The sequence below is a fragment of the Erinaceus europaeus genome, chromosome 8, assembly GCF_950295315.1.
Source record: "Erinaceus europaeus chromosome 8, mEriEur2.1, whole genome shotgun sequence".
Classification (NCBI taxonomy): Eukaryota; Metazoa; Chordata; class Mammalia; order Eulipotyphla; family Erinaceidae; genus Erinaceus; species Erinaceus europaeus.
Genome location: NC_080169.1, coordinates 107,148,295 through 107,173,464, shown reverse-complemented (window position 1 = coordinate 107,173,464; position 25,170 = coordinate 107,148,295). Strand labels below are relative to the sequence as shown.

Below are 25,170 nucleotides of genomic sequence, written 5' to 3'. Positions count from 1 at the left end.
CTGTGGGTACTTTGATAAAGCTGTAGTTTCCTTGCAGCATTTTAAGATTCATTTAGTGATATGTTTACTTGAATTTTGGACCAGCCAGAAAACAACTGCTACGTTAATATCACTGCTGCCAGGGCAAATATGAACTAGACTAGAACTAAACCTGAACTAGAATAGTAATAATGGGATTGGAAAGAAAATTATAAATTAGAAGTCAAAGGATGGGATCTGAGAAAAGACCTTTGGGTTTGGCTCGGTCTCTTGTGCTCTTTAAAAAATGTAACATTCATTAGAAAAGTACATATGGCAGACAGATTCTGAAGCTTCATGAGGAAATGTCAACGATACAGATGCAAGCGTTCATTGACTACTTACAGAAGACACTTGGCAACAAAGGGGACTAGAAAAAGATGTTAACTAGAAGACTAGTAGATCTTAGAAGTTAATACTTTAAGGAAATAGAGCAAAATATTTAAAATACAGGGATACATGTGCAGTGCTTTGAGAAGATAGACTAGTTCAATAGGATAGTCCAATAGGATTTCTTCAGGTGTGGTGGGGGGAGGTAAGCTCCTGAAATGAGTTAATGACTAAATGCATATGGTGTGGTGTTGGGGATGGAAAGATGGAGATGGAAACCTGCCAAGAAAGAGAGGTGAATAAATCTGTCAAATAAACCTAGAAGTGCATTAGAAAGAAATTAAATGAATTGCTAGGTAAAGAAGAGGATCAAATAAAAAATTTTAGGGTTCAGATATGTTTGATTTTGTATGTTCCTTTAGCACAAAGCATCAGAAATAGCCAAAGCTGATACTGAGAACTTCCTCCCTCCCTCCCTCCCTCCCTCCCTCCCTCCCTTCCTTCCTTCCTTCCTTCCTTTCCCAGAGCACTGTTCAGCTCTGACTTATGGTGGTACGGAGGACTGAAGCGGGGACTCTGGAGCTTCAGGCATGAGAGTCTGTTTGCATAATCATTATGCTATCTACCCTCCACCCGAGAACTTTCTTTAGAAAGTGACAAGCACGTGGGCTAGTGAAGTAGCTCACTTGGATAGAGCGTTGCTTTGCCATGTGCGTGACCCAGGTCTGAGCCGGGTCCCACTACATTGAAGAAAGCTTTGATGCTGTGATCTCTTTCATTTTTGGTATGCCTCTGTCTTTCTCATAAAAATAAAATGAAAAACAGAGGTAATCCAAGAAACGAGCCATTAAATACCTAATTTTGTGGTCGGGGTGAGCCCACTAAGGTAGGAAAGAAGCAGTGGTGTGTGTTGAAGGAAGTTCAGATTTGTAGATTTTTGAGGAGAACAGAAGCTACTTGTGTTTTTAAGAGATCGGCAAATTAGTAGACTGATTAATGTGAAACACTGATCTATGAACGATGGGTCAGGAGCAGAGAAAGGATGGTGGGTAGGTATCTTAACGCTTTGACTAGAGATTGAAAGGGAGAACAATGCTTTTCTGTACCCACTTTTCCGCCAGTCCTTCTTCTTTTGAAAGTAGAGGAGATACTTAAGAGTTGTAGAAATGGTGGTGTTACTTGGGGGAACTGTGGTGTAGGCTTCTTTGAAACAGAAGGTAACTCAACAGAAAATAACCCAGATGGGCTAAACATTCCTTTCTCAGAGCATGGAAGGAAGACCTGGAAAGAGAGTACAGTAGAAGGCCTAGGAGAATCCAGCAATACAGTTGATAGGTTTAAGTAGGCCCTGCAGGAACAAGGTGGTGGTAGACACGTCCTTCAGCGTGCAAAATATTTGGGCTGAGCAAGACCAGTGACTGAGCAACTCATGTTGCAGGTCCATAAGCCACATTCTCAAGCTGGAAGAACCAACTTTCCACCTACATCAGGAAAGTATTTTGTTAGATTGTTTCCAAGTGGAGAAGAGAATGTTAAGGATTTGGGGGGCCTGGCAGTGGCTCAACGTGTTAAGCGCACATAGTATGAAGCGCAAGGACCCCGGTATCAGCTCCCCACCTGCAGAAGAGTCACATCACAAGCAGTGAAGCAGGTCTGCAGGTGTCTATCTTTCTCTCACCCCCCTCTGTCATCCCTTCCCCTCCCAATTTCTCTGTCCTATCCCCCCCTACACACACACACACACACAAGACCCAGGAGCAGTGGTTTCATAGTACTGGCACCGAGCCCCAGTAATAGCCCTGGAGGGAAAAAAAAGTAACAGTTTTATTTATGTTTTTTGACATTTGTTCCCCCCCCCCCCAAAAAAAAAATAAGATTGATTGAGTGATTAGAAACAAATGTACAACTTGCTCTGCTCTCGGTCCTTATGTTTTGTGTACTTAAGATTTCAATCTAGAAAAAAAGTTGCCGCAGATATGGTGTGACAGAGATGCACACAGATGTGTAACATACTGTCTTATTTGATTATTAGTTACTTTGCCTCATTTGGAAGCAAGCTTAGTTTATTAACTTAAAATATTTAAAGCTCACTGGACTTGTTGCCATTTCAAAATGCCAGTGCTTCAAAGAACAGGTCATTTCTCAAGAATACTACTGCTTTTGTGACCATGCTAGTGGATCAAGAAACCAGTGCTGCCTGAATCTCTTCACTGCCTTGTGATTTGCTGCCATAAGTAATACTCTTAGCATCCATGTATTACTGAGCTTACCAGCCTGCAGCTTTAATCAGAAGCCTTTCTGAAGAGCTACCCTTGACGGGCCACCTGGTTATGGGCACATGTTATTCAAAATTCACTAAAGTAAATCTACTCTATCTCTTGGCTTTCTAGAAAGCAAGCTCCCTTGGATCTGAGTTATATAAAAATCTAGTTTTATGCCTGTTAGGTAGTTAGTACTAAAGGCAAACCTAAGTTATATAGAGCCCTTGAGAATTGGCATTCCCATTAAACAACGGGAGATTGTTGCACCTGAGAACCAGTCCATTTTCTCCAGACTTCCTTAAGCCATGCTTCCTAAGCAGCCATCCACTTGTCTTTATATTCTTAGGCTACTTCACATGTAACAGTTATTTGGAAGGTTCTTGGAAGTTCCAAAAAGACCCTGGAACATAATGAGTTTTGTTCCAGCTCCTGTTCGGTACTAAAGCCCACTACTGTGTTCTGTTACAAAGCAACACTTCCCTCCATATAATGTATAAATCCTTTAAAATGTCCAGTACTTTAAAAAATTCTATCAGAATTTACCTAACATACAATGAACTGTTTTACAGTGTGCAATTTAGTGGCTCAGAACTGATCTCTAAAGATCTCAAAATTAAAATAGTGGAATGAATAACCTGCCCTAACTGTAAAAATTTAGGTCTATTCCTTGGGCTTTTGTGGTAATAACTGCATCTAGACTCAGCATTTAGGCAATAGACTGAAAGGTAAATGTCCTTAAAACGGTTCATTTTTCTTCACAGCAGGACCTCTTAAACTTACGGCTCAAACAACTTTTATACCCTACCTTAAAAGGGAGAAAGGCATGAAGTTGTAGATAAGAGATCTAAGCTCCTCATTTCCTTGTGTAGGTAAAATGTTTGAGTCACTAAATAGTTTTGAAATAGCATGAATAGTCTGTCTTTGTGGCATTTACTAGCATTATGCAGAAAAAGTTTTAGTTAGCAAAGGTAAGCTATAAGCCTAGCTCTGTATGAATCTGAGGTTGAATGGGTGTGTGCCCATGCATGTGTGCTGGTTCACATATAGTAAGTGTCTAATCCTCCATGTAATGAATATAGAGGTGGGAATAGCACCAAGTTATCTCGGATTTTTTCAGATATACATTCTTACTGTTTAATTCACATTTTGGGGTAAACACTATATTTGTATCTTCTAAATAATTTATTATTATTTTAATTATTTATAAAATGGAAACACTGACAAGACCATAGGATACAAGGGGGTAAAATTCCCACTACCAGAGCTCTGCATCCCATCCTCTCCCCTGATAGCTTTCCTATTCTTTATCCCTCTGGGAGTATGGACCCAGAGTCATTATGGGGCACAGAAGGTGGATGGAAGGTCTGGCTTCTGTAAATGCTTCCCCACTGAACATGGGCATTGACAGGTCGATCTATACTCCAGCTTGTCACTCTTTTTCCCTAGTGGGGTGGGGCTCTGAGGAAGCAGAGCTCCAGGACACATTGGTGGGGTTGTCTGTCCAGGGAAGTCTGGTTGGCGTCATGTTAGCATCTGGAACCTGGTGGCTGAAAAACTGTTAACATATAAAGCCAAACAAATTGTTGATTGATCATGAACCTAAAGGTTGGAATATTGCAGATGAAGATTTGGGATCTCCGTTTTGGAAATAGCTAGTAGGTCTATTTTAGGTATAAAATAGTTTTTACTAAAACTATTTTTACTTAAAAACTAAATAGTTTTTAAGGCAGTAAGATCAGTATATAAATGCAGTGAGGTTGCAATACTGGTATTCATCGCACCCGATCAGGTTTTATATGAAAATAAAATTGTCAGCACTTTCCTCCACATACTTCATTCGTTCCTAGACATGCACATCCCATGTCATGCTCTGGTTAATTATTATATATATATTAAACCAGAGCACTACTCAGTTCTAGTCTTATTTATGGTGGTGCTGGGTATTGAACTTAGGACCTTGGAGCCTCAGTCATAAACGTTTTTTGCATATCCACTATGGTATCTCCCTGCCTACCATCTCATACTCTGGGAGTTGGAAAGGAAAGGATAAGATGATATACAAAATGTGTGTTATAGTCATGAAATTTCAGAGCTGTGGAATATGTGAATTAGTCCTTAACACTACTCCTTTGGAAGACATGACGATCATAAAATAGGCTCTGAAGTATGATTCACCCATATTCATATTCTATTTTTAAAAATTTTTATTTTATTTAATATGAGAGATACTCAGCTCTGGCTTATAGTACATACATAAGTGCTGGGGATTCAACCTGAGACCTCTGAGCTTCAGTCATGAAAGCCTTTTGCATAACCATTATGCTATTTCCCCCGAGTCATATTTTAGTTGCAATTTAAAATTGTATTTGCCCTATGTGAATTTACTTTCATACATGTAGGACAAGGAGAAAAAGGCAATTTCAAGATTCAGACTATTTCTTCCTTTGTTGTGTCTTTCAATTTACCACAGTAGTCATTACAAGTGCTCTCAGCTGCGAATGTCAGTGTAGATGTGGTTTTCAAAATGTCTACGTACTGGCAACTCATAGTTCTTCTAAGTTGTCAAAACAGCTTGGTGTTAAATGTGACCCAAAGATCATGTAATAGTAACTTTAGGGGTGTGTGTGTGTGTGTGTTAACCAACTATTCATGTACTCATGGTAGGAAAAAAAAATTACCAATTTCAGAGTTAAAGGGAGTCAACCAGTGGTAGATTTAATTTACTTGGGATTTTTCTCCAGTGCCAAAGAGCAGTTAAGAACCAATACACGGGGAGTCGGGCTGTAGTGCAGCGGGTTAAGCGCAGGTGGCGCAAAGCACAAGGACCGGCATAAGGATCCCGGTTCGAAACCCCGGCTCCCCAGCTGCAGGGGAGTCGCTTCACAGGCGGTGAAGCAGGTCTGCAGGTGTCTTATCTTTCTCTCCCCCTCTCTGTCTTCCCCTCCTCTCTCCGTTTCTCTCTGTCCTATCCAACAACGACGACAACAACAATAATAACTACAACAATAAAACAAGGGCAACAAAAGGGAATAAATAAATAAAATATTAAAAAAAATAACCAATACATGTATCCACTAGAGTAGTGGCATCTCTAATGTTAAAGAAAAGTGTATAGTCATGGCTCCAAGGAACACCACCCCCACACCAAAAGCACAGTCTCAGATTCACCTATGAAGAACTGCCATGTACTGCACCGTGTAAGATGAAAGCATTTTTGCCGATCCCCTGCCCCCACTGAAGAACAGTATTGTTTTCTGAATAATGAAATAGAGAGAAATCTCCACAAGGAATTAAAGATGATAAAAACCATCAGCATCTCCAAGAAGAAACACAGGAAAACTGACTCCAATCAACTTTTGTAGTCTAGTGCTTTTACCAAACATATTGCGATCTTTCCCCAAGGATTACCACTAGCATTACACTCCGTCGTTACTCTTTATGTCTCCATGAAATAGAACGTAGTGATACGCGACACTATTGGGACATTGTTCAACACTGCCATGTGGTGGCATTTGCAAGAAATCAAACACCTTGAAGCTGCTTTTTTTCCTTTATTACCTATAAGTTGAATATCCAGCTATGATAAAGAGGGCCCTAGGTTGTAACTTTACCCACCAAGTAGGAAGTTTTCAAGTTGACTTTGAGTGTTAGAGGTTACATACCATTATTTCACTGCATTTTTCTGTTAAAAATACAAATGGGAATTTTGCTAAAATTAATGATTATGAATTACTGATAATCTGACTGTGTCCATCTGTCTGTCTGTCTATCATTTCCTTACCTCTGCTTACTCCCCATTTGGGATAACATCTGCTACCAGGTTTTTTTTTGGTCATTGTAATTAATTCACAAATTAACCTACCTGTAGTTTTTCCCAGTCCAAGGTAGATGTGCTATTATCTTAAGTTTTAGTATGATTAAGGTGGCCGGGTTTAAACTCCAAAGACCTAGCCTGTACTTTTTATTATATTATATTATATTATATTAATATTATATTATTTTATTTTATTTTATTTTATTTTATTTTATTTTATTTTATTTCTTTATTGGATAGAGACAGCCAGAAATCAAGAGAGGAGAGAGTAGCACTGCCTCACTACTTGCGAAGTTTCCCCCTGCAGGTGGGGACCAGGGGCTCAAACCCGGGTCCTTGCACATTGTAATGTGTGCTCAATCCAGGCGTGTCACCACCTGGCCCCTCCTAACCTGTACTTTAAATGGTGATTGGAATGAAGCTTGCTACTAAAACAATCAAAGATCATATATAACCTACAACCCTTGTTTTTTTTTTTAAATATTCCCTTTTAAAATTTTTAAAAATATTTATTGCCTTTTGCTACCCTTGTTGTTTTATTGTCGTGGTTATTATTGTCATTATTGTTGGATAGGACAGAGAGGAATGGAGAGAGGAGGGGAAGACAGGGAGAGACACCTGCAGACCTGCTTCACTGCTTGCGAAGTGATCCCCTGCAGGTGGGGAGCTGGGGGCTCAAACCCGGATCCTTATGCTGGCCATTGTGTTTTGCGCTACTTGTGCTTAACCCACTGCGCTACCGCCTGACTCCCAACCGTTTTTTAAAAAAACAGATTTTCAGGTTTCAGTTTTTGCCTACCACAAGGCTAATTCTGAGCACTTAGATTTACCTCTCTATTTAGTTTCTCCTCCTCCTTTTTCTTCTCCTTTTTAACAGAGAAAGGGCTGATTTTCAATGCAAGCATTTTTTGGGGCCATTAAAACGTCAATATAAAATTCTAGGATTTGATGCAAATAGAATGTAGTTGTATTTTATACCTGAGAATGTATTCATCTCATCATTCTTGCCTCTGCCATCCCGTTTTCCTTCTCAGTAAGACTCCTCATGGATTGAGAATTGTTTGTCAGTGCCATCTCTGATTTCCCAAGTTCAGCTATAATGAATTATAGCTAAGAATGGATAAATTAAATAACATAATATTTTAAATGACTTTTAAACCAAGATCCCACAGCGGACTTGTGATAAGCATGTAAGTAAGTCTTTGAATTCATCAGGTTATTTGTAGATCTGAACAGAATGCATTTTCATTAGCACTAAATCTTTTAGAATCAAAACCACATTTGAAACTGGAAAGGAGGACTGGCAAGATAACTTACCTGGGAGGGTGCTTGCTTTGTTGCGTGCGATTCAGGTTTAGTCCAGCTCCCAAAGCACAGAGGAAAGCCTCAGTGCTCTGGTGTCTTTCCCTCTTTTCCTGTGTCTGTTTTCCTCTTTCCTTCTGAAGAAGCTTGCCCGCTTGCCTGGAATGGTGACACTCTAGTGATGACCAAGCCCCCTCCGCCATAGAAAAAAAATATTTTCCCTAGAATGTGAATAAATATAGCCATTTTCCCCCATTATAGATGTCATATATCTTCGTTGAATTTCAAAATAGGCCTGCTACATACCTATCTCATTTGCTTTCATTATAAAATGAGGAAGTCACTTCATTTCCTGTACTAACCTTTTAATGAAATTAGACAAAGTAATTATTTTAATCCCCAAATAGACCACTTTCTTAAAAAAAAAAAGAGGTGCTGATAGCTGGGTATGAAAAATTCTTTTTCAGAATATAGTTAAATTTTGTCTCCTTTTTTTGAGATTTTTTTGGAAATAGATCTATAACCTTAAAAAAATTCTTTGTTGATAAGAAGTTACCTTATAGAAAAATGATGAGTGACTCATATCTACTGTTTAAAATAAAAGTGAGCTTTGTAGTCAGATGGAAGGAAAAAGAGTTTGGCATTTTTAGTAACTTCTAGAAAATTAAGTTTTATATGTAGAAAATTATGGGTATCTTAATATATATTTTAAAAATTGTTAGGGTTATCACTGGGGCTTGGTGCTGGCACTAAGAATCTACACCTCTAAGGACCCCCCCCCTTTTTTTAGTCCCCTATTTTGTTTGATGGGACAGACAGAAATTGAAAGTGTGTGGGGAGGGGAGTATAGTGCACCACCTGCCAGCTCCCAAGAGTTTTCATAGACACATCGTCAATAGGGCAGCAAAGAACTTTGATCTGAAAGTTCAAAGAAGACCTTTTACTCTCATATGAATATTATATTGACACTGAGTAGTCAGAAGTTATCACTGACTGAAATAACCAGCCTCTTGAGTGATGCATTAGAAAAATAACAAAACCCCAGATAGCAGCATGACTGTAAGGAGGCTGCTACAGAATGAATGTTAAGGCATCATCTACAGAGTAGGTGGTACTGAGATGCTCAGAATGTCATAAGTAAATCGAAGGAAAACTCTTGCTTGAAAGAGTAATGTTAGTATCTGGTTATGTCTAGACATCTACAAAGCCAGAGTCTGTTTTCTGTTTCACCTTGGCTTTTGATGGGAGTTATGATTAACTTCTTGATTCTATTGTGGCATTTAGAATTTATATTTCAAGCCATTTACCACTTCATGATCAGTTCTTTTTTTAATCTGAACTCTGGAGACCTCAACTTTGACTAATTTTTCCCATGACCCTGCTCACCTCACACAAATCTTTTTTTAAAAATCCACTTAGTATTTTTCTTAACTCCAGTTTATCACTAGTAAACTATATATGTCTATATCTTGTCTTAAAACACATACAATTAGTCTCTTTAGTATACTTTTCCCCCATAGGGATGGGTGGTAGCACACCCAGTTGAGTACACATGCTGCCATTTGCAAGGACCAATGTTCAAGACCCCAGTCCACCTGCATGGGGAAGTTTCATGAGCAGCAAAGTAGTTGTTTAGGTCTTTCTGTCACCCCTATGCTTCTCCATTTCTCTCTATCCTTTCAAAGAAAGAGAGAGGAAGAGAAAGAGAGAGAGGAGAGAGGCAGGTCCCGGGAGCAGTGTATTCATCATGCAGGCACCGAGCCTTAGTGATAACCCTGGTGGCAAAAAAATCAAAGCATTTGAGCATTTTAGGAAGTGTAGTACTGTCAGAATTGATGGATTTTATTATGGGCAAGTTGTAATTGTTAGTTTTTTTTTTCTCTTTGTCAAACAAAAATCTGATCTTTCTGATATCTGCACTTACCAAATAGGTGAAGGCAGTTAACCACTTACGTAGCAGCTTCTGTATGTAGATGAAGCATCCTTAGATCTTTTAACCATTCTATATGTGGACACAATTTCTAGTTTTCCCTCTAGTCCACTTTTCCTCTGTACTTATTTTGAGAACAAAATAGTTTTCTGAAAATATGAACCATGTCTACATATGATCAGATTTACTTCTTCACCGAGAGTTTTCTTTTTACTAAGACTTGTATGGTCTTTTACAGTCTCCATAGTCCTGCTATAAAAGTATCTTACGGGACAAGCACTAGCCCTCATTTTGTAAATGAGGAAAGTGAGGCTCAGAATTGGTATTGCTGTTTGCCCAGTGTTAGACAGTTACCATTTAGACATTGCACATGAATAACATGGTCTTAATGGGACCCTTAAAAGAAATTCCATGACTCTTCAGTCATAGCACATAAGACTACTCAGTAGAGCCACTGAACTGGTTTTTTTTTGTTGTCGTTTGTTTGTTTATTTTTGTTCCATAGAAATGATTACATTTCTTCTACCCTGCACTTTCCTAATAGATTAAAAAAAAATCTGAATGTATACCTGTAAGATTTGTGTTTGGATTTGGTGTAGCCAGGCTCTATCTTGCATGTATGTCACTGTACGAGAGCTGTTTGTTTGCCATGTTATCATTGGATTCAGTGCGGCTATGGTGACTCCAAGGTGCATCTCCCCCCCTTTCATTTTTCTTTTTGTTAGAGGATGAACAATAGAGGGCAAGACAGAGAGGAGAGTTACCTACAGTATTGCTCTATTGCTCGTGAAGTCTCCTATTGCAGGTAGGAACTGGGGCTTGAGTCCTGGCCCTCTTGCATGGTAGCCTGTGTGCTCTACCAGCCAGACCACCACTTGATCCTTGAATTTGTCTTATGAAAGAACCATGATCACAGAGTGATCAATAAATAGTTGTAGTATCATTTGTAACATTTTGTGAGGAATTCAAGGATTCCTATCTAGAAATAGCCATTGCAGTTTAAATAATTGAGTCTGCCATCTCTAGAATTGACTTACCATTTTCCATTTGTATATCAACTGTGGATTTTGTGAACATAATAAAAAACATGATGTCAAAGGTGATAACTAGGCAGTATCACAGGAACATTTGGGCTTTCACACCTTTTGCTACGAGGTTCTATGAAAATCTGAAAACTACACTTAGCTGTGCTATATCACTTTATCCAAAAAAAGTACCTTCATGAAATGCTGAATTCAAGATAAATTATAATTAGAACAACCTAGAAAGGCCTACTTACAGATTGTTATTTTTTATACGATTTATTCTTTATGAAAATACGTTTTGACTCTTAGTCATTGCTTATCCATTTACTTTATGAACTTGGTGTCAGTGGATGGAAATGGAGCTGGTTTCAAAGTCTGAATTTGTGCTGACTGCAGAGCAGGAAACATGCCAGGGGATATTGGAATGGGATGTTTCTAATGGAAAACATTTGTCAGTAGAAACTGCCTCAGTGATACCTTCAGAATTAGATGTTAAGCCCTGTATATTTCAGCTGGAAGGGAACTGAGGTTCTAATCAACACAGATAGTGAGTTTTAGTCTTTATAGTATTTCCCACAGGTAATGCCTTCACATGTAAGCAGAGCAATGGATGCTAAATCTGTCACACTAGTTTCTAGAGAAACTATCCAAACTCCTAATCTGTTGGCAGGTATTTCCCAAGAAATATAAAGATGTCTGTTCTTGAGGGTTGCCATTTTCTGACTCTTTTAACAATGGACTTGGAGATACAATTGAGAGAATTAAAACCCGAGGGTGTAACTCATTTTTGCACCTAGAAATTTAAACCACTTAAATTGAGTAGACTTTGTTTTTGTTTCTTTGCATGTCTTCTGACATAGAGCTCTCTTTTTCACACTGCTTAATCTGTCCTTCCTGTGTAAAGACTGTACTCTTATAAAGAACGTGGGAATGATTGTGAAGATGGAGTTCCTAGCTCTGCCTTTTATTTGGCACAATACGGCATCAGGCTAAGTAGTGATCTTTCCTAATTTTCTCCTGTTCCAAACATTGCTTTTTCCTGGCTTTCGGCATTTCTCACAAGCCCCAGATCATTATGGATTTTGATCTTAGTCCCCCAGGATTATGATACTCTTATGCACAGGTAGGTTATCCATCTCCGTCTTTCTTATCTAAGCTTATGTCATCCCCCCCCCCATTTAATTTCACGAAACAACTGGGTTCTTTGGATTTGTCCCTATTTTCCTTATTAGAGTTAGATACTTTGTACATAGTCAGATTATCATACTATAGCATCTTCTATGGCTTATGAATTACTGCCCTGTACAACCTAACCTTCCTAATATTTTGGGAAAGCTTTTCTTAAAATGTGGAAGCAGAAGTTCAGCGCTCTTTGTTTATGAAACATTGAACATCTCTTGAGGGGTAAGATCAGGAGCTGTTCACTGTTATACAGAGGAGATTAAATTAAGTTTGTCTTTCCTAGACAAACTTACTGTCTAGTAGAAGAAACTTAACTTGTGAATACAAATAGTAGTTTTTGTAATTTGCAATATAGAAGTTACCAAACATGCTAATTACAAGAGTAGCCGAGACTGCCATCCATCCACAGACACTCAAATCTCGTAATTCTCATTCCTTCCTTTGTCAATCCTAAGACTACGGTGCATACTCATAAGAGTTCCTGGTCTGTTTAAAATAGCCAACTAGTTCTTTATTGACTATAATTAAGTTCAGAATAAAAATTTCCCTTGTTACTATCATGAGAAGAGATGATGTGGAGTGTGTTTGATCTGATTTATTTCATTCTAACAAATTTTAAGCTTCAAAGATGATAATATAAATTGACACTCACCCACCTTTTGTCATCTCTGTAGTTCCATAATTTTCTTGGGAACGTCATTCTGGTAATCTCTGTCACCTTTCCTGGATCACAAACTCCCTTGTTTATCCTTTCTTCAGAACTGTCTTCATAATCATTGCTCCGTTTTGTGCTCACTGAAATGCTTTCCTACAACCTTCCTATTTTTGCTTCTCCTTTTCATTTATCTGTTTGTTTGTATATTCTTATTTACATTCCATCTAATCTAGTATATGATATGACTAGAATGCATAAATTTTTTAAAAAAAATTATTAGTGATTTAATAATGATTAACAAGATTGTAATATAACAGGGGTACAGTTCCACACAGTTCCCACCACCGGAGTTCCATGTCCCATCCACTCCAGTGAAAACACCCCCCCCCACTTTTTTAATTTAATAATGATTGACAAGAGTGTAGGATAAGGGGTATAACTCCTACCACCAGAGTTCTGTATTCCATCCCCTCCATTGGAAAGCACCCTATTCTTTATTCCTCTGGAAGTATGGAGAATGCATTAAATTTTGTTTGCTTTTTCCTTATTCTAGTATATATATATATTTTAACCAGAGCACTGCTCAATTCTGGCATATGGTGGTGCATGGTATTGAATGTGGGACTTTGGATCCTCGGACACAGAAGTCTGATGATGTGATTCTCTAGCAGAACAGACTTTGAGAACCTTATAGGAACATTGTATGTATGTATGTATATATGTATGCATGCATGCATTGCATGTATTATTGGGTAGAGACAGAAATTGAGAAGGGTGGGGGAGACAGAGGGAGAGAGACAGAGATACACCTGCAGCTCTACTTCACCACTCGTGAAACTTTCTATCTGTAGGTAGGGACCAGGGATTTGAACCTGCATCCTTGCGCACTGTTAAGTGTGCACTTAACCAGGTGTGCCACCACTTGGCCCCTTGTAGGAACAGTCTAGTAGATGAAAGTACACATTGTCCACAAACATATTTGTTCATAATTTTCTTGATGTGTCTTATGATTCGGTGTGTCTTCCCAGATCTTTTCCTGAACTTACCTACATGCAGAATAGTATTTATTTTCTCTTCACGCCCCTCATACTTTGTTCATACCAGAGTAACACTCAGTATTACACAATGTAGTTGAACATGCCTCTCTGCTCTTAGTCCATGAGTCCTGCCAGCACAGGTTCTGGTTCACAGTGTGCTTGTGGCAAGAACAGTTCTTTGGAGTTGGAGGTTGAGTACTTAGTTAACATACTGGAGCTATATAACCTTTGGCAAAAATGGTAGAGTAACTTTTAAAATAATTTATTTTTAAAAATAAGCTTTAATTTTTTTTTTTTTTTTTTTTACCTTTACCAGAACACTGCTCAGCTCTGGCTTATGGTGGTGTGGGGAGTTGAACTTGGGGCCTCAGAGCCTCAGGCATTAGAGTCCGTTTGCATAACCATTGTGCTATCTCCTTCACCCTTAAAATAATTTCTTATTTGAGACATTGGGTTTTTAATTTCTACTCAGGTGTGTTTTAACATCTCACGTACTATTAGGACTATGTTAGTGGCTGCTTTCTGAAAAATTTGTATCTCTTCAGAGAGTGATTTCTTTTTAATTCCTTCATGGTGTCAAACATTAAGATGCATAGAAATTAATTCAACAGGACTTAAGTAGAATTTTTGTGCTGGAGGAGAAATTGATTTTGTATATATATATATATTTTTTTTTTTTTGATAAGACAGAGAAATGGACAGAGGAGGGGAAATCAGAAGGGGAGAAAAAGACGCCTGCAGACCTGCTTCACCACCTGTGAAGTGACTCCCCTGCAGGTGGGGAGCTGGGGGCTTGAACTGGGATCTTTACTCTGGTCCTTGTGCTTTGCACCACTTACGCTTAACCTGCTGCGTTACTTCCAACTCCCGAGAAATTGATTTTAAGTTCCTCTCAGAGTTAGATCATGAATTCAGTGGAAATCTTTAAGGCGTTATAGTTACGTACTGAAGAATCTTCAAACAATCCCTTTTGCAGGCCTTTTAGTAGAGTTGTGATTGAGAAGGTATGAATGAGTACATGTAGGGGTAAGTGGTGACTACAGTCCATGTTAATAGCATAATTTGCAGTCAGTTTAATGTGATTCAGACTGTGTAAGTGCTGTCATCTATTTGATCTGACTGGAAGATTTGGTAAAAATAGAAGAGATAGGAAAGTGCTCTTGACATGGAGAAAGACCCAAAAGAGTCCAGAAGCAGAAATCGTGTACTGTAGTTCATCCACTTGTTCATCCTTTCTGCTTCCTTCTGCTAGAGACTAAAAATTTGACTTTCTTTTTGCTAGCAATTTGCTCAAGTTTTTCTATTCTTTTTAAATTTTTCATTAAGTTCTTAGAATTTCTCACTTAATGTGCGTAATATTTGCTTTCAAATCTACTAACCCCTTTGGATTTTGTCTGTCCTAGGAAGTTTTTTTTGCAGTGCTGGCCAGTCTTGCTTTATCATGACCAGGATCCTAGTGATTTGAGTGCTAGCTCCAGTTAAATAGGATAACAGTTTCTCACAAACTGTGTTTGTTAGTCTTTTTGGAAAAAAAAAAAAAGGCATTCACAACATGGCCATCTTAATCAGAAAATTTTAGTTAACACACCTATGTTGTGAAACTTTTAAGTTGTGGTAGGAGACATTTTGTACAATTTTTAAAGTTTGGTTTGACATATAGGACTAGGATAATTCATCTTTATTTGAGTTCCTTTGAGATATGTTGGAAGTCTGAAAAAGTTGTAGGTGCTCTTAAAAACGACTTGTAGATAGTCTCTGTTCCAAAACTGGTAGGAAATAATATATCACGTTGTGAGGTGGGGAGAGAGTAGAGGTTGAGACGGATTGTATCCTGTGTCCTATTAAAAATGCATGAGGATTTAGCAGCACAACTAACAAGGAGTAACTAGTGGACTATAAACATTTTTTGTGTGTAAAACTTGCACCAGGAAATTTTAAGTTCCGTAACCACTGGAGGGAACTTGTAAGAGCTATAAAGGACGAGAGTGAAGAAAAGAAAGGGAAGATAAGAACTTGTGAGAAAACAAGATTCAGTTACAGACTGAAACCTTGGATAAAATTAAAAACTTGAAAAGTAGACTCTTGAGTATTCTGTGTCTGTTACTCTCAGTGACTACTTCACGGTTGGGATGTGTTTAACTACTAACAGAATAATCTAACATGTTTGTACGTAGGAATTCTCTGGCCTTTGTGTTTGCGGTTGAGAAAGGAGTGACCAAAGGTTCAAGTGTCCCTACTCAAACGTGAAACTAGAACAGTTGATGGTTTGTTAATTTACTTGTATCAAATTTGTTTAATTAATAAGGTCTATTGTTTAATGAAGAGACCTAGAGGATGGGGAGTAATACTAAAAACAAAACAAATCAAACAAACAAACAAGAAAAAAAACAAGAGGCAAGAATTCTGGGAGGAAACAGAAGAGGCAAACACTTGAAATAGCATGTGTGTGTGTGTTTTGCCTAACCATGTTGTCATACATCTAGCTTGTCATGTGTTTCGTCTAATATGTCTCCAGCTTTCACTTTTCATAGCAGATGAGCTGATCATATTTTTCAGTGAAGTGTCTTACATAGTACCCTAGTATGTTAAAAAGATAAAATCAGGAAGGTGGAGAGAGGACTACCCTAGTGCCCTGCTTGCTGCTTCCTTCCCAGTGATTCCCAAGATGCCTTTGCCCATCTGTGGAACCCATTTAAAAATCATTCTTTCAGGTGAAGACTTCATGCCAGCCAGAATAACACATTGACTTGTCACCACTGGCAGCTTATCATACAGAGCAGACTTTCTCACATTTTTGCTCTCAGTAGTTCTGCATTTTGTAATGTATACACTTAACCAGGTGCGCCACCGCCTGGTCCCCAAGCTCTGCTTTTTGTGACATCCTCCAGTTAATCCGAGCTGCAGAGTCTCTGCAGCCTGCTTTAGTAGTTCTCGTGTTAGCTGGGCGCTAAACCATTTTTCTTTTCCTGCTTTCTGATGTTCTGTGAAAGAGCTCATGTCTTTACACAGCTGAATTCTATCTATAAAATTCACTTCTTTATATACAATATCCTTTCCAATTAGTAGTTTGGAGTAATCTAATGTTTGGAGAGAAAAAAAAATCAAAAATAGTTTCAACCCATTGTGGAATTTTCAGCATCAGGAAGCCTGGGTGGTAACGAAAACAACTCCTCTAGTATTTTTGCACCCACCTGCACATTCCCACCACCTGTGTATAAGTGACCTCACGTTTCACTGAACTTTTATAGCATATATTAATCACATGCGGCTTTATGAGAGTTCTCCTATAGCCTGTTGCAGATTGCATAGTGGCTGAACTTTCCACATAGTTGTTTGCTCTAACTACAGTTCCAATTGCTATGTGACAGGGAATCACCATTACGCTGCTTGTGTTCTATTTGCACACTGTAGTCATTCAACAAAGAGTTGCTTTGTTTTACTTTTAGCAGCCTTCACCCATGCATTTTACAATGACTTGTTGTTACTATTAATAAACGTAGGTTTGCCAACGTGCTGAGTCTGTGATGACTGACTTGTGAACTGAGTGAATGCTCAGCTGCCAGCAAGCTAATGGAACTTGAAACAAAATAATCATCACCATTGGTCATCTTCCTCCTCTCCTTCACCTCCTCCTCATCTCCCCCCTCCCCTTTTTTAACCACATAGTTTGTGTCTGGGATGAGACCTTTGGATGCAAATCTCATGTGATACCGTTGCACTGTCTCCCCTGTCCATAAATTCCTTTTGAACCTAGTAATCGGAAATGACAATGATACATATTATTGCACATTGGAGTTCAGGAGAGTGTGTTCTGTGAGCGCTGCTCAGCTCTTGCTTATGGCATTGCTGGAGACCGAACCTTGCAAGTCTTTTTTCATAACCATCATTCATCTCCCCCACTAATCTATGAAATCTTGAAAGTGCTTTGAGTTCTTACTGAAAAGTCGAACTACAAACTGCCGTCAGAATTTTGAGAACCAAAAATAAGTGATCTCTTGTACGTATTCATATATTATACATTGAATTTTTTAACATCAGCACTTAAATATATTAGCAATTCTTTAAACATATACAGCCCTTCTCTTGTGATAGTACAATTTATTAATTACAGTATCATTTCTAATATAGAATATGCTTTGTAACTTGATTTTCTTTCTTTTTTTTTTTTTTTAATTTGTAACTTGATTTTCATGGTACTTTGGTCTTCAGGTTTCTTTTCCCCCTACCTTTCTGCAGTGCCTCTCCATAGCTTGTAGGACTTTGTAATATTTTAATGGTGGTGAGGAGGCATATTTATTAGATTGATACTGTACATCTGTGAGGAGTCTGGGTGTCACCTTTGTACCTGACAAGTGAGACATTCTCTACCCTGACTTCACTGTTTATTCAGTGTTCATCCCCAGAGTCAAATTTGTTAGGCACTTGTCAGGTAAGAAATTGGCATTGACTTGTATATCTTTCTCCTATGTTACCCGGAGTGAAACCAAGGCAGATAATATTCCTACTCGTCATGTCTTGGGTTAATTTTCTGTTTTAGTGGTGGGGCAGGGGGGAGTTAATTTTAAGAAACTCACTGGGGCCAGGGGTGGTGCAGCAAATAGAGCACACTTGTTACTTTGCCAGAAGACCCAGATTCAAGCCCAACAGTCCACATATGTACTCGGGTGTGGGAGCAATGCTGCAGGTGTCTCTTTTCTATCTCTCCTTCTCTCTAGCCATCTCTCACTCACTATTAGGGATGAGAGGAGTGGAAGAGAGAAGGAAAAAAAGGGGATGGGGTGGAAGGGTATTGGCTGCTGAGAACAGTGGAATCATAGTGCAGACACAGAGTCCCCAAAGATAACTCTAGTGGAAGACCAACATGATCAGAGTCATATTAGTAACAAGTGTGGAGTTGTCTTTTCTAGACCATGTATAATTTTCAGAGTTGTGTGTGTGTTTCTCTTAGAGTGACTAACTCGTTGATAGGGAATTGTGATGTTCTGTACAAAGGGAAATGAAATTGTGTAAAGTTGAGCTCAGTGGTTGAGCCCCTGGTAACTATTTGAAAAGGAAGTATATGTTGTAGTGGGATTATTTAGAGCTCTAGAAACAAAGGAAGGTTCAGTGTCAATAGTTCTCAACCAGGGATGATTTTGTAGTCTGCCTCCTCCCTTTGACAGTGTCTGGATACATTGATCATTATGATGATCAGAACTAGATAGCAGGCCTGTGTGAGTGTGTGCACGTGTGTACACACTTGTAGCATTTAGTAGGGAGAGGCCAGGAATTCTGCAAAAACATCCTGCAATGCAAAGACAAGAATTATGTAGCTTAATGGTAGCAACACCGAGAATGATGCATCCTTTATACTTACTGAAGGAATGGAATTACCAGAAGCCCTTGCAGCCAAAACAAATTTGGGTCCGAGGCTGTGTGTGGGTGGGATGCTGGAAGGGGGACAGGATTGGTGGCAAAAGAGGTGATTTTCCTTCTTGGATTGAGATAAGCTGTTTTAATATGATTAGGCTTTAGTTGATGTCTTTTCTCTTATCTAACACTTGGCATAGCTACAGTTAAAAAACAAAACAAAGTAGTTTTTTTCTCTAAAATTACTTGGAATAGTGGGCACATCCCAAGAGTTAAAGATGTTGGTCCATTTTTGTGTAGCCCTAAAGCTTCACTATACACCATTCTCCATACTGTCAGATTCCCAAAGAGAGGTCTGGGCACTTGACTATTTCAGCAAGAATCTGAGAGTTAGAAACTAGCCTCTTCACATGCAGGGGGAAAGCTTTGCAAGTAGTGAAGCAGTATTACAGATCTCTTGGACTCTCCCTCTCTCTCCCTCTCACTCCCCCCCCCCTTCTCTCTTTCTCTTTCTCCCCCTTCCCTCTTGATTTCTGGCTGTCTCTATTCAGTAAATAAAGAGGAAAGAGGTAAGTCTTTTTATCATTGTTCATTTGGGAAGATCTAATTTTCTTACTGTTTCTATATCCTGTGCAAGAACTAGCCAAAGAGCAGAGAAACAAATGCTTTGAAGAAACTTCAGAGTAGTTTTAAGTTCACAGCAACATAAAGTGAAAAAGATAGAGAGTTCCCCCTCTACCTCGCGTGCCTGAACAAATCTCTCTTGACTTCCTTGGATGCAACAGGAATTTTCAAATACATGTTGCATAAATGCCAGCGTTATTCTGTAAATGCAAAATTAAAGGTTCCTTAGCCCTCTTTCTCCATAGACGTAGAGGTGAGGAGAAAATTGGTCTTAGGGTGCAGCAGCTACAGGGTATTTCTCTTTTTCTCTTTCCTTTCAAGTTTTTCCTGCATAGTTATACATCATCATTTCATTTTCTTCCTAGAAATTTAGAATTAAATTTCTGGTTAACTGAAAACCATCTTACGTTATTTAGTCTGACAGTTTGCCTTCAAAGCTAGACTATGGCTGGACCACCAAGCCTTCCTATAATTGAGAGTAGCCAAGCAGTGTTATTCATATGATCTTATTACTACCTCATGCACTTGATAGGGAGGTGGATGGGTAAGGTGGGGTTGATTGCATCACTGATTTGAAATTTTCCCCCCTGACTGCAAAGTCCACTTTGTACCTTCAATACAAATAACTTCTCTCTCTCTCTTAAATATCTTTGTAAATTTTCAAATTATCTTTATTTGTTTATTGGATAGAGACAAAAATTGAGAGAGGAGGGGAAGATAGAAAGGGAGAGAGACAGAGTTACCTGCAGCCCTGCTTCACTACCCGTGAAGCTTTACCCCCTGCAGGTCCCAAATAACTTCTTTACCCTGCATATTGTGCTCATGGATATACTATCGTGCTGCTAGATTTGTTTTTGTCTCCTTTTAAGCATGGATCTCATAGACCCTAGGGTTTTCCCTTATATACTTGATCCATTACAAATAGTTACACAGGATGGATCCAGAGGTTACTTGATGCTATTACAACTACAATACAAATAGGGTTTCGGCTCAAGTCCTCACTGTACAGTTTCTGTGGCCTTGGGCAAAAACTCTTCTGCAGTTTCTTCCTTTTATCTGTCTAATGCAGATACTATCCCTTCCTCTGGCTACCTCTCAATAACATGATCAAGTGAAAGGACAGTTGACTGTGAGAGCTTCTTGCAAGTTGTACAGCAGAATGCAAATAGAAGTATGAGCTTTAGGAAATTGCATTGACTATGAAATGGAAGTAGCTTTCAAGAATTTATTTCCTCTTTGGTTGACTTGTTTGTATTGTATAGTTTGCCCTTTTTTCATTTCTGTAATCAGAGATGAATTTTGTTACGTTGGGCTATAGTTTGTGTGTGTGTTTTAATTTTCCTATAAAGTCAATAGGATTCTGTCTCCCTTTCTGAAACATAATTTGGCATAGATAAATGATCACAACAGAGCTACAAGAGTATTCTCAATGTACTAAAAGCACAGACTGAATCTGGTAGTGTATCAGCATCACATCATCATCACCGTTAGTGGTGATGGCTAATCTATCCCACAGCCAGCAATATTTTTTTATGTTTTTCTTGGAAACTCTACTTGATAGTTTGTATTTCTATGATCAGTACAACAGCTACTCCATGTAGTAGGTATCCTCAATCTATAGTTAATCTTTTGTGAATTCTGGATGGCGTAGTCACAGTTTATTTAAAACAAACAAACAAAGTGTTTATGTTGCTAGTGTACCATGTTCAGTGCAGTTGCTAAATACACCAAGAGAACTGTAGAACTCCAGGACCTGCATTTTGAATGATTGTCAGAATTGTTGGCATAGAGTAGGCAGACTGACCTGGAAATGATTTTATCTGAAAGATGGCATGGCCTCTGCCTCCTTGGCCTTTGTGACTAAGGGGAAAAGCCTGCCCATTATTGTTTTTCTCTTCTGAAATGCATTGCCAGTTTTATAATTAAGAAGGACTTAATTAATTCTCTTTCTCTATTGGCTTATGTTTATTCTTCATAAAATGACTTTTCCATTTAAATGGGCTCAGCAATAAGCTCCTACATTGAACTTGCAACCCCTCCCCCCATAGTGTAAATCAGCTCAGCTGGCTAAATGCCTCACTGACAGAAACTTCATTAATACAGCTGGAACTTAGTTGTACTCTGAAGCTTTGAGTCTTTAAACTGAATTACTGATTTGCAAACGCTTAGTGATGAAGAGGCCGGAAGGCAGACTGGAAGCTCCCTGTCCTGATCCTTCAGCTAGTTCTCCCTGACTTCCTTCAGAGGCTCTGAGTGCATGAGCAAAAAATTCTAATCTAAGTTTACCTTACAAGGACAATGCAATAAGTGCTCAGTAAAGAAAGAATAATTCTCCTCCCATTTTAAACACAAAAGAACAACACGTTTCTAACGTCAGCTTTTATTTTTTTTTTTTTTTATCTTTCATTTTTTTGTTGGTAAATCTCCCAGAAAACAGCAGTTCTGTAGAGAGTTTAAATATGAAGGAATGGCAGGACGGGCTAAGGGCACTTCTACCCAACATTAACATCAACTTTGGTGGACTGCCCAATTCCTCCTCCCCCTCCAACGCCAACCACAGTGCACCAACGTCCAACACTGCCACCACCGACAGCCTGAGTTGGGACAGCCCTGGCAGCTGGACAGACCCAGCCATCATCACAGGTAACTTTCTCACGCATCCTTCAGCTCCACTGACCACCAGCCATCAACTCCGTTTTTTTTTTTGTTGTTGTTGTTGTTGTTTGTTTGCTTTGTTTTTGTTTTCGTTTCTTAAAGCATAGATTAAATAAGAACAGAGGTCTTTTGAGTGAAAGTTTCTTTTCACAAAGCCACGAGTGCGGGGTGGCTTCTTTTCCTCCTGCAGGGTCATGCAGTCTCTTGTTAACTCTGTTGGCCTAGTTGGGAAACGAGGCCCTTGGTGCCTAGGTTGCTTTCGGTGTAAGTAGACACTAACATCTGGCAGCATGCGTGCACTTGTAGGTCTCAGAGTGCCATAGGATCTGACTTAATCCTTCCTAAAGGAACATACTCCACTTTACAAAATAAAGCTCTCTATTATAAGGCTATCTTGTTTATATATCCTTAACAGAAGGAGAAGCACAATTGGGTAATTACAGCCTACAGTTCTGGGAACTTATTTCTGTAGCTTGAGGGGAGGCCTGGGTTTCTCTGACTAAATCATGATCGTGGTGGGTGGAGGAGACTAATGGATCATAAGATTGAGAAGGTCTTACTTGAAAGGAGTTTAAATTGTGATTTCTTCTGTGTTTTTTTTTTTTTTTCCTTTTTTCTTTTTCGATAAACTAATCACTTAAACTTAATTTTTTTTTAATTTTTAATTTTTGGTTGGACAAACTTCTTACTCTTTCTGCACAAACTCACCATTCTCCCTCTTGTTTTGTTTTTGTTTTTGTTTTTTTCTCTCCGTAGGTATTCCAGCATCTTCAGGAAACAGTTTAGACTCTCTTCAAGATGACAATCCTCCACACTGGCTAAAATCCCTTCAGGCCCTCACAGAGATGGACGGCCCCAGTGCTGCTCCCTCACAAACCCACCACAGTGCCCCCTTCAGCACACAGATCCCTCTGCACAGAGCCACTTGGAATCCCTACCCTCCTTCAAATCCTTCCAGCTTCCACTCTCCACCCCCTGGCTTCCAGACAGCCTTCAGACCTCCCAGCAAAACCCCCACAGATTTACTACAGAGTTCAACACTGGACCGCCACTAGGGAAAGAGGAGAAACAATTAGAAAATGCAGGATTTGGCCCACCCAGTTTTCTCCCTCTTGGCCCATCCACAGCTCCCTTCTCATCTCTTATGTTCTGAAGAATCCCATTCCTGATCAATTTTTTTTTTTAACCCTACCCCCAGATGCAATGTGATCACAGAGTCATTACCATCTTTTTTTTTTTTTAATTGTAAACATTTCTGTTGATCCAGAATTTGAGTGACACTATTGAATGTTTCTTTAAAAAAAAAAAATGCCTTTTTTAAGGAAGGGGGGAGAAAGAAATCAGAGGGCAGTCTCAATACTTAGAGAAAATTACTGTTTGTCTGTTGCGCATAATAATGACATAATCTGCTTAGCAGAAAATGACAATTAATCTATAGGAAAGGTCAAGTCACTGCTTCATCAACTGCAGAAGTTTAAAACCCAGGTTAATTGAAAATGAGATTGCTAAATGTGTGTGTGGGGAAAGCAGTGGTCCTGGCATTCTTCTTGTATTCAACTTATCACTATTCATAGGGAAAATGCTTTTAATTTAATTTTTAATTATTTTGGCACATTGATGGAGATGACTTGATTGTGTTGTTAAGCAAAAGATTTTATTGGAAGTTGATTGATGGAAAGACAAATTGATCTGTCGTAGTAATTGGCCTGTTGCTAAAGAGTTTATAAGGAGGGGAGAAGTGAATTTTTTTTTCTTAAAGGAGAAAAAAATTGGCTTTAGATTTAAATTAAATTAATTTTTTTTCTTTCAAAGTATTTACAAATTTAGTGCCTATACATAACATCAGAGCTGGAATAGAAGTGATTTCCTCAGTCGTTCTCCTCCGTCAAGATTTTTTTTTTTTTTTTTTTTTGTCTTTTACATTAAATTCACCTGATTAGGGCACTCTGAGACAGCACTGCTCTGGGGCTGTCTGATCACATCTGGAGCAAATCTCTGACCTCCTTGCCTGCAGCTTTTACTTAACCCTGTAGTTTCTGGACTCTGTGCAGTATTGAAAAGACAGGAGAAAAGAAAACACACCTGGATATAACCTGATGCTAAAACTAAAAACAAGGAAATGTACCTCTTTCTTCAGAATTAAAACTAAAAAAAAAAATCTTAAATAAAACAGAACTTGATGATGACCCCTGGGCTGTTCTTGTTTTTGTCCTTCCACTTTATCGCATGTGAGTCTGAAACGTTTCTGTGATAGCAGCCATTCGATGTGCTCGTTGGTTTTGCCAGCAGGTGTGTCCATTGGTTTTATATCTTCTACAATAGGGAAGATGTTTTAGAAGAAATAAGAAACAAGGTGCAGTGATGTATCGTCAGTCTCTGCCATCTTGAAGATCAGCCCATCTTGTCCCCGAGAGTTTTCTCCCAAGGCTTCCTGCAGAAGATAACTTCCTTTTACCATCACCATATGACGTAGACCAGACCTTCCTAACTGAGAAGCCTCGTTTGCCGGGATCCAGTGGACTGTGGATGTATGAGGTGCAGGTTCTCTTGGGGAGACCTGGTGGAAGCAGCACCCCTGTCCTGTTGGAAGCAGCAGCATGTGAATGCCAGGACGGGGAAGAGATCTGAAGAAGACCCACAGATAAGCCTTGTGGGACCAGCCTTTCTAGGGAGGATCTGAAGGTGGAGAGAGATGGAAATGCCACCGACTCAAAGAGAAAGAAGACTAAAAAGCAATGCATGCTGCCAGATTCCTGGGAGTCTCTGTGGTTTGTATATCTTAGCCTGGATGACATTCACAAGTCCAAAGCTAGAGTTGGAGTTGGCATGTTTTCTGTCCCATCCACTGAGCAAATCATTATAGGAGGAATTAAGTAAATCTTCCAAATTGTACACTGTGCTCTCAGATTGATTGTCTCTTTCCTACCTTCATTCTGTACTTCAGTTTGCTACCAGAATTAAAGACCATTTCCACACAGTGTTTGAAAA

General features: G+C 39.0%; 1 protein-coding gene across 5 annotated transcripts in view; it reads left to right on the top strand.

Moving 5' to 3' along the window:
• The window catches only part of CNOT4 (CCR4-NOT transcription complex subunit 4), a 134,383-nt gene extending 110,015 nt beyond the window's left edge, over positions 1–24,368 (top strand). For 3 of the 5 annotated variants that reach the window (XM_060196638.1, XM_007526554.2, XM_007526553.2), the window contains exons 11-12: positions 21,958–22,170; positions 22,939–24,368. In XM_060196638.1, coding sequence (XP_060052621.1) covers positions 21,958–22,170; positions 22,939–23,237 — 512 coding nt within the window. In that variant the 3' untranslated portion in view covers positions 23,238–24,368. The remainder of the gene's footprint in view (positions 1–21,957; positions 22,171–22,938) is intronic. The other 2 variants (XM_007526557.2, XM_007526556.2) reach the window with 1 other exon arrangement.
• The last annotated feature ends 802 nt before the right edge of the window (positions 24,369–25,170 follow it).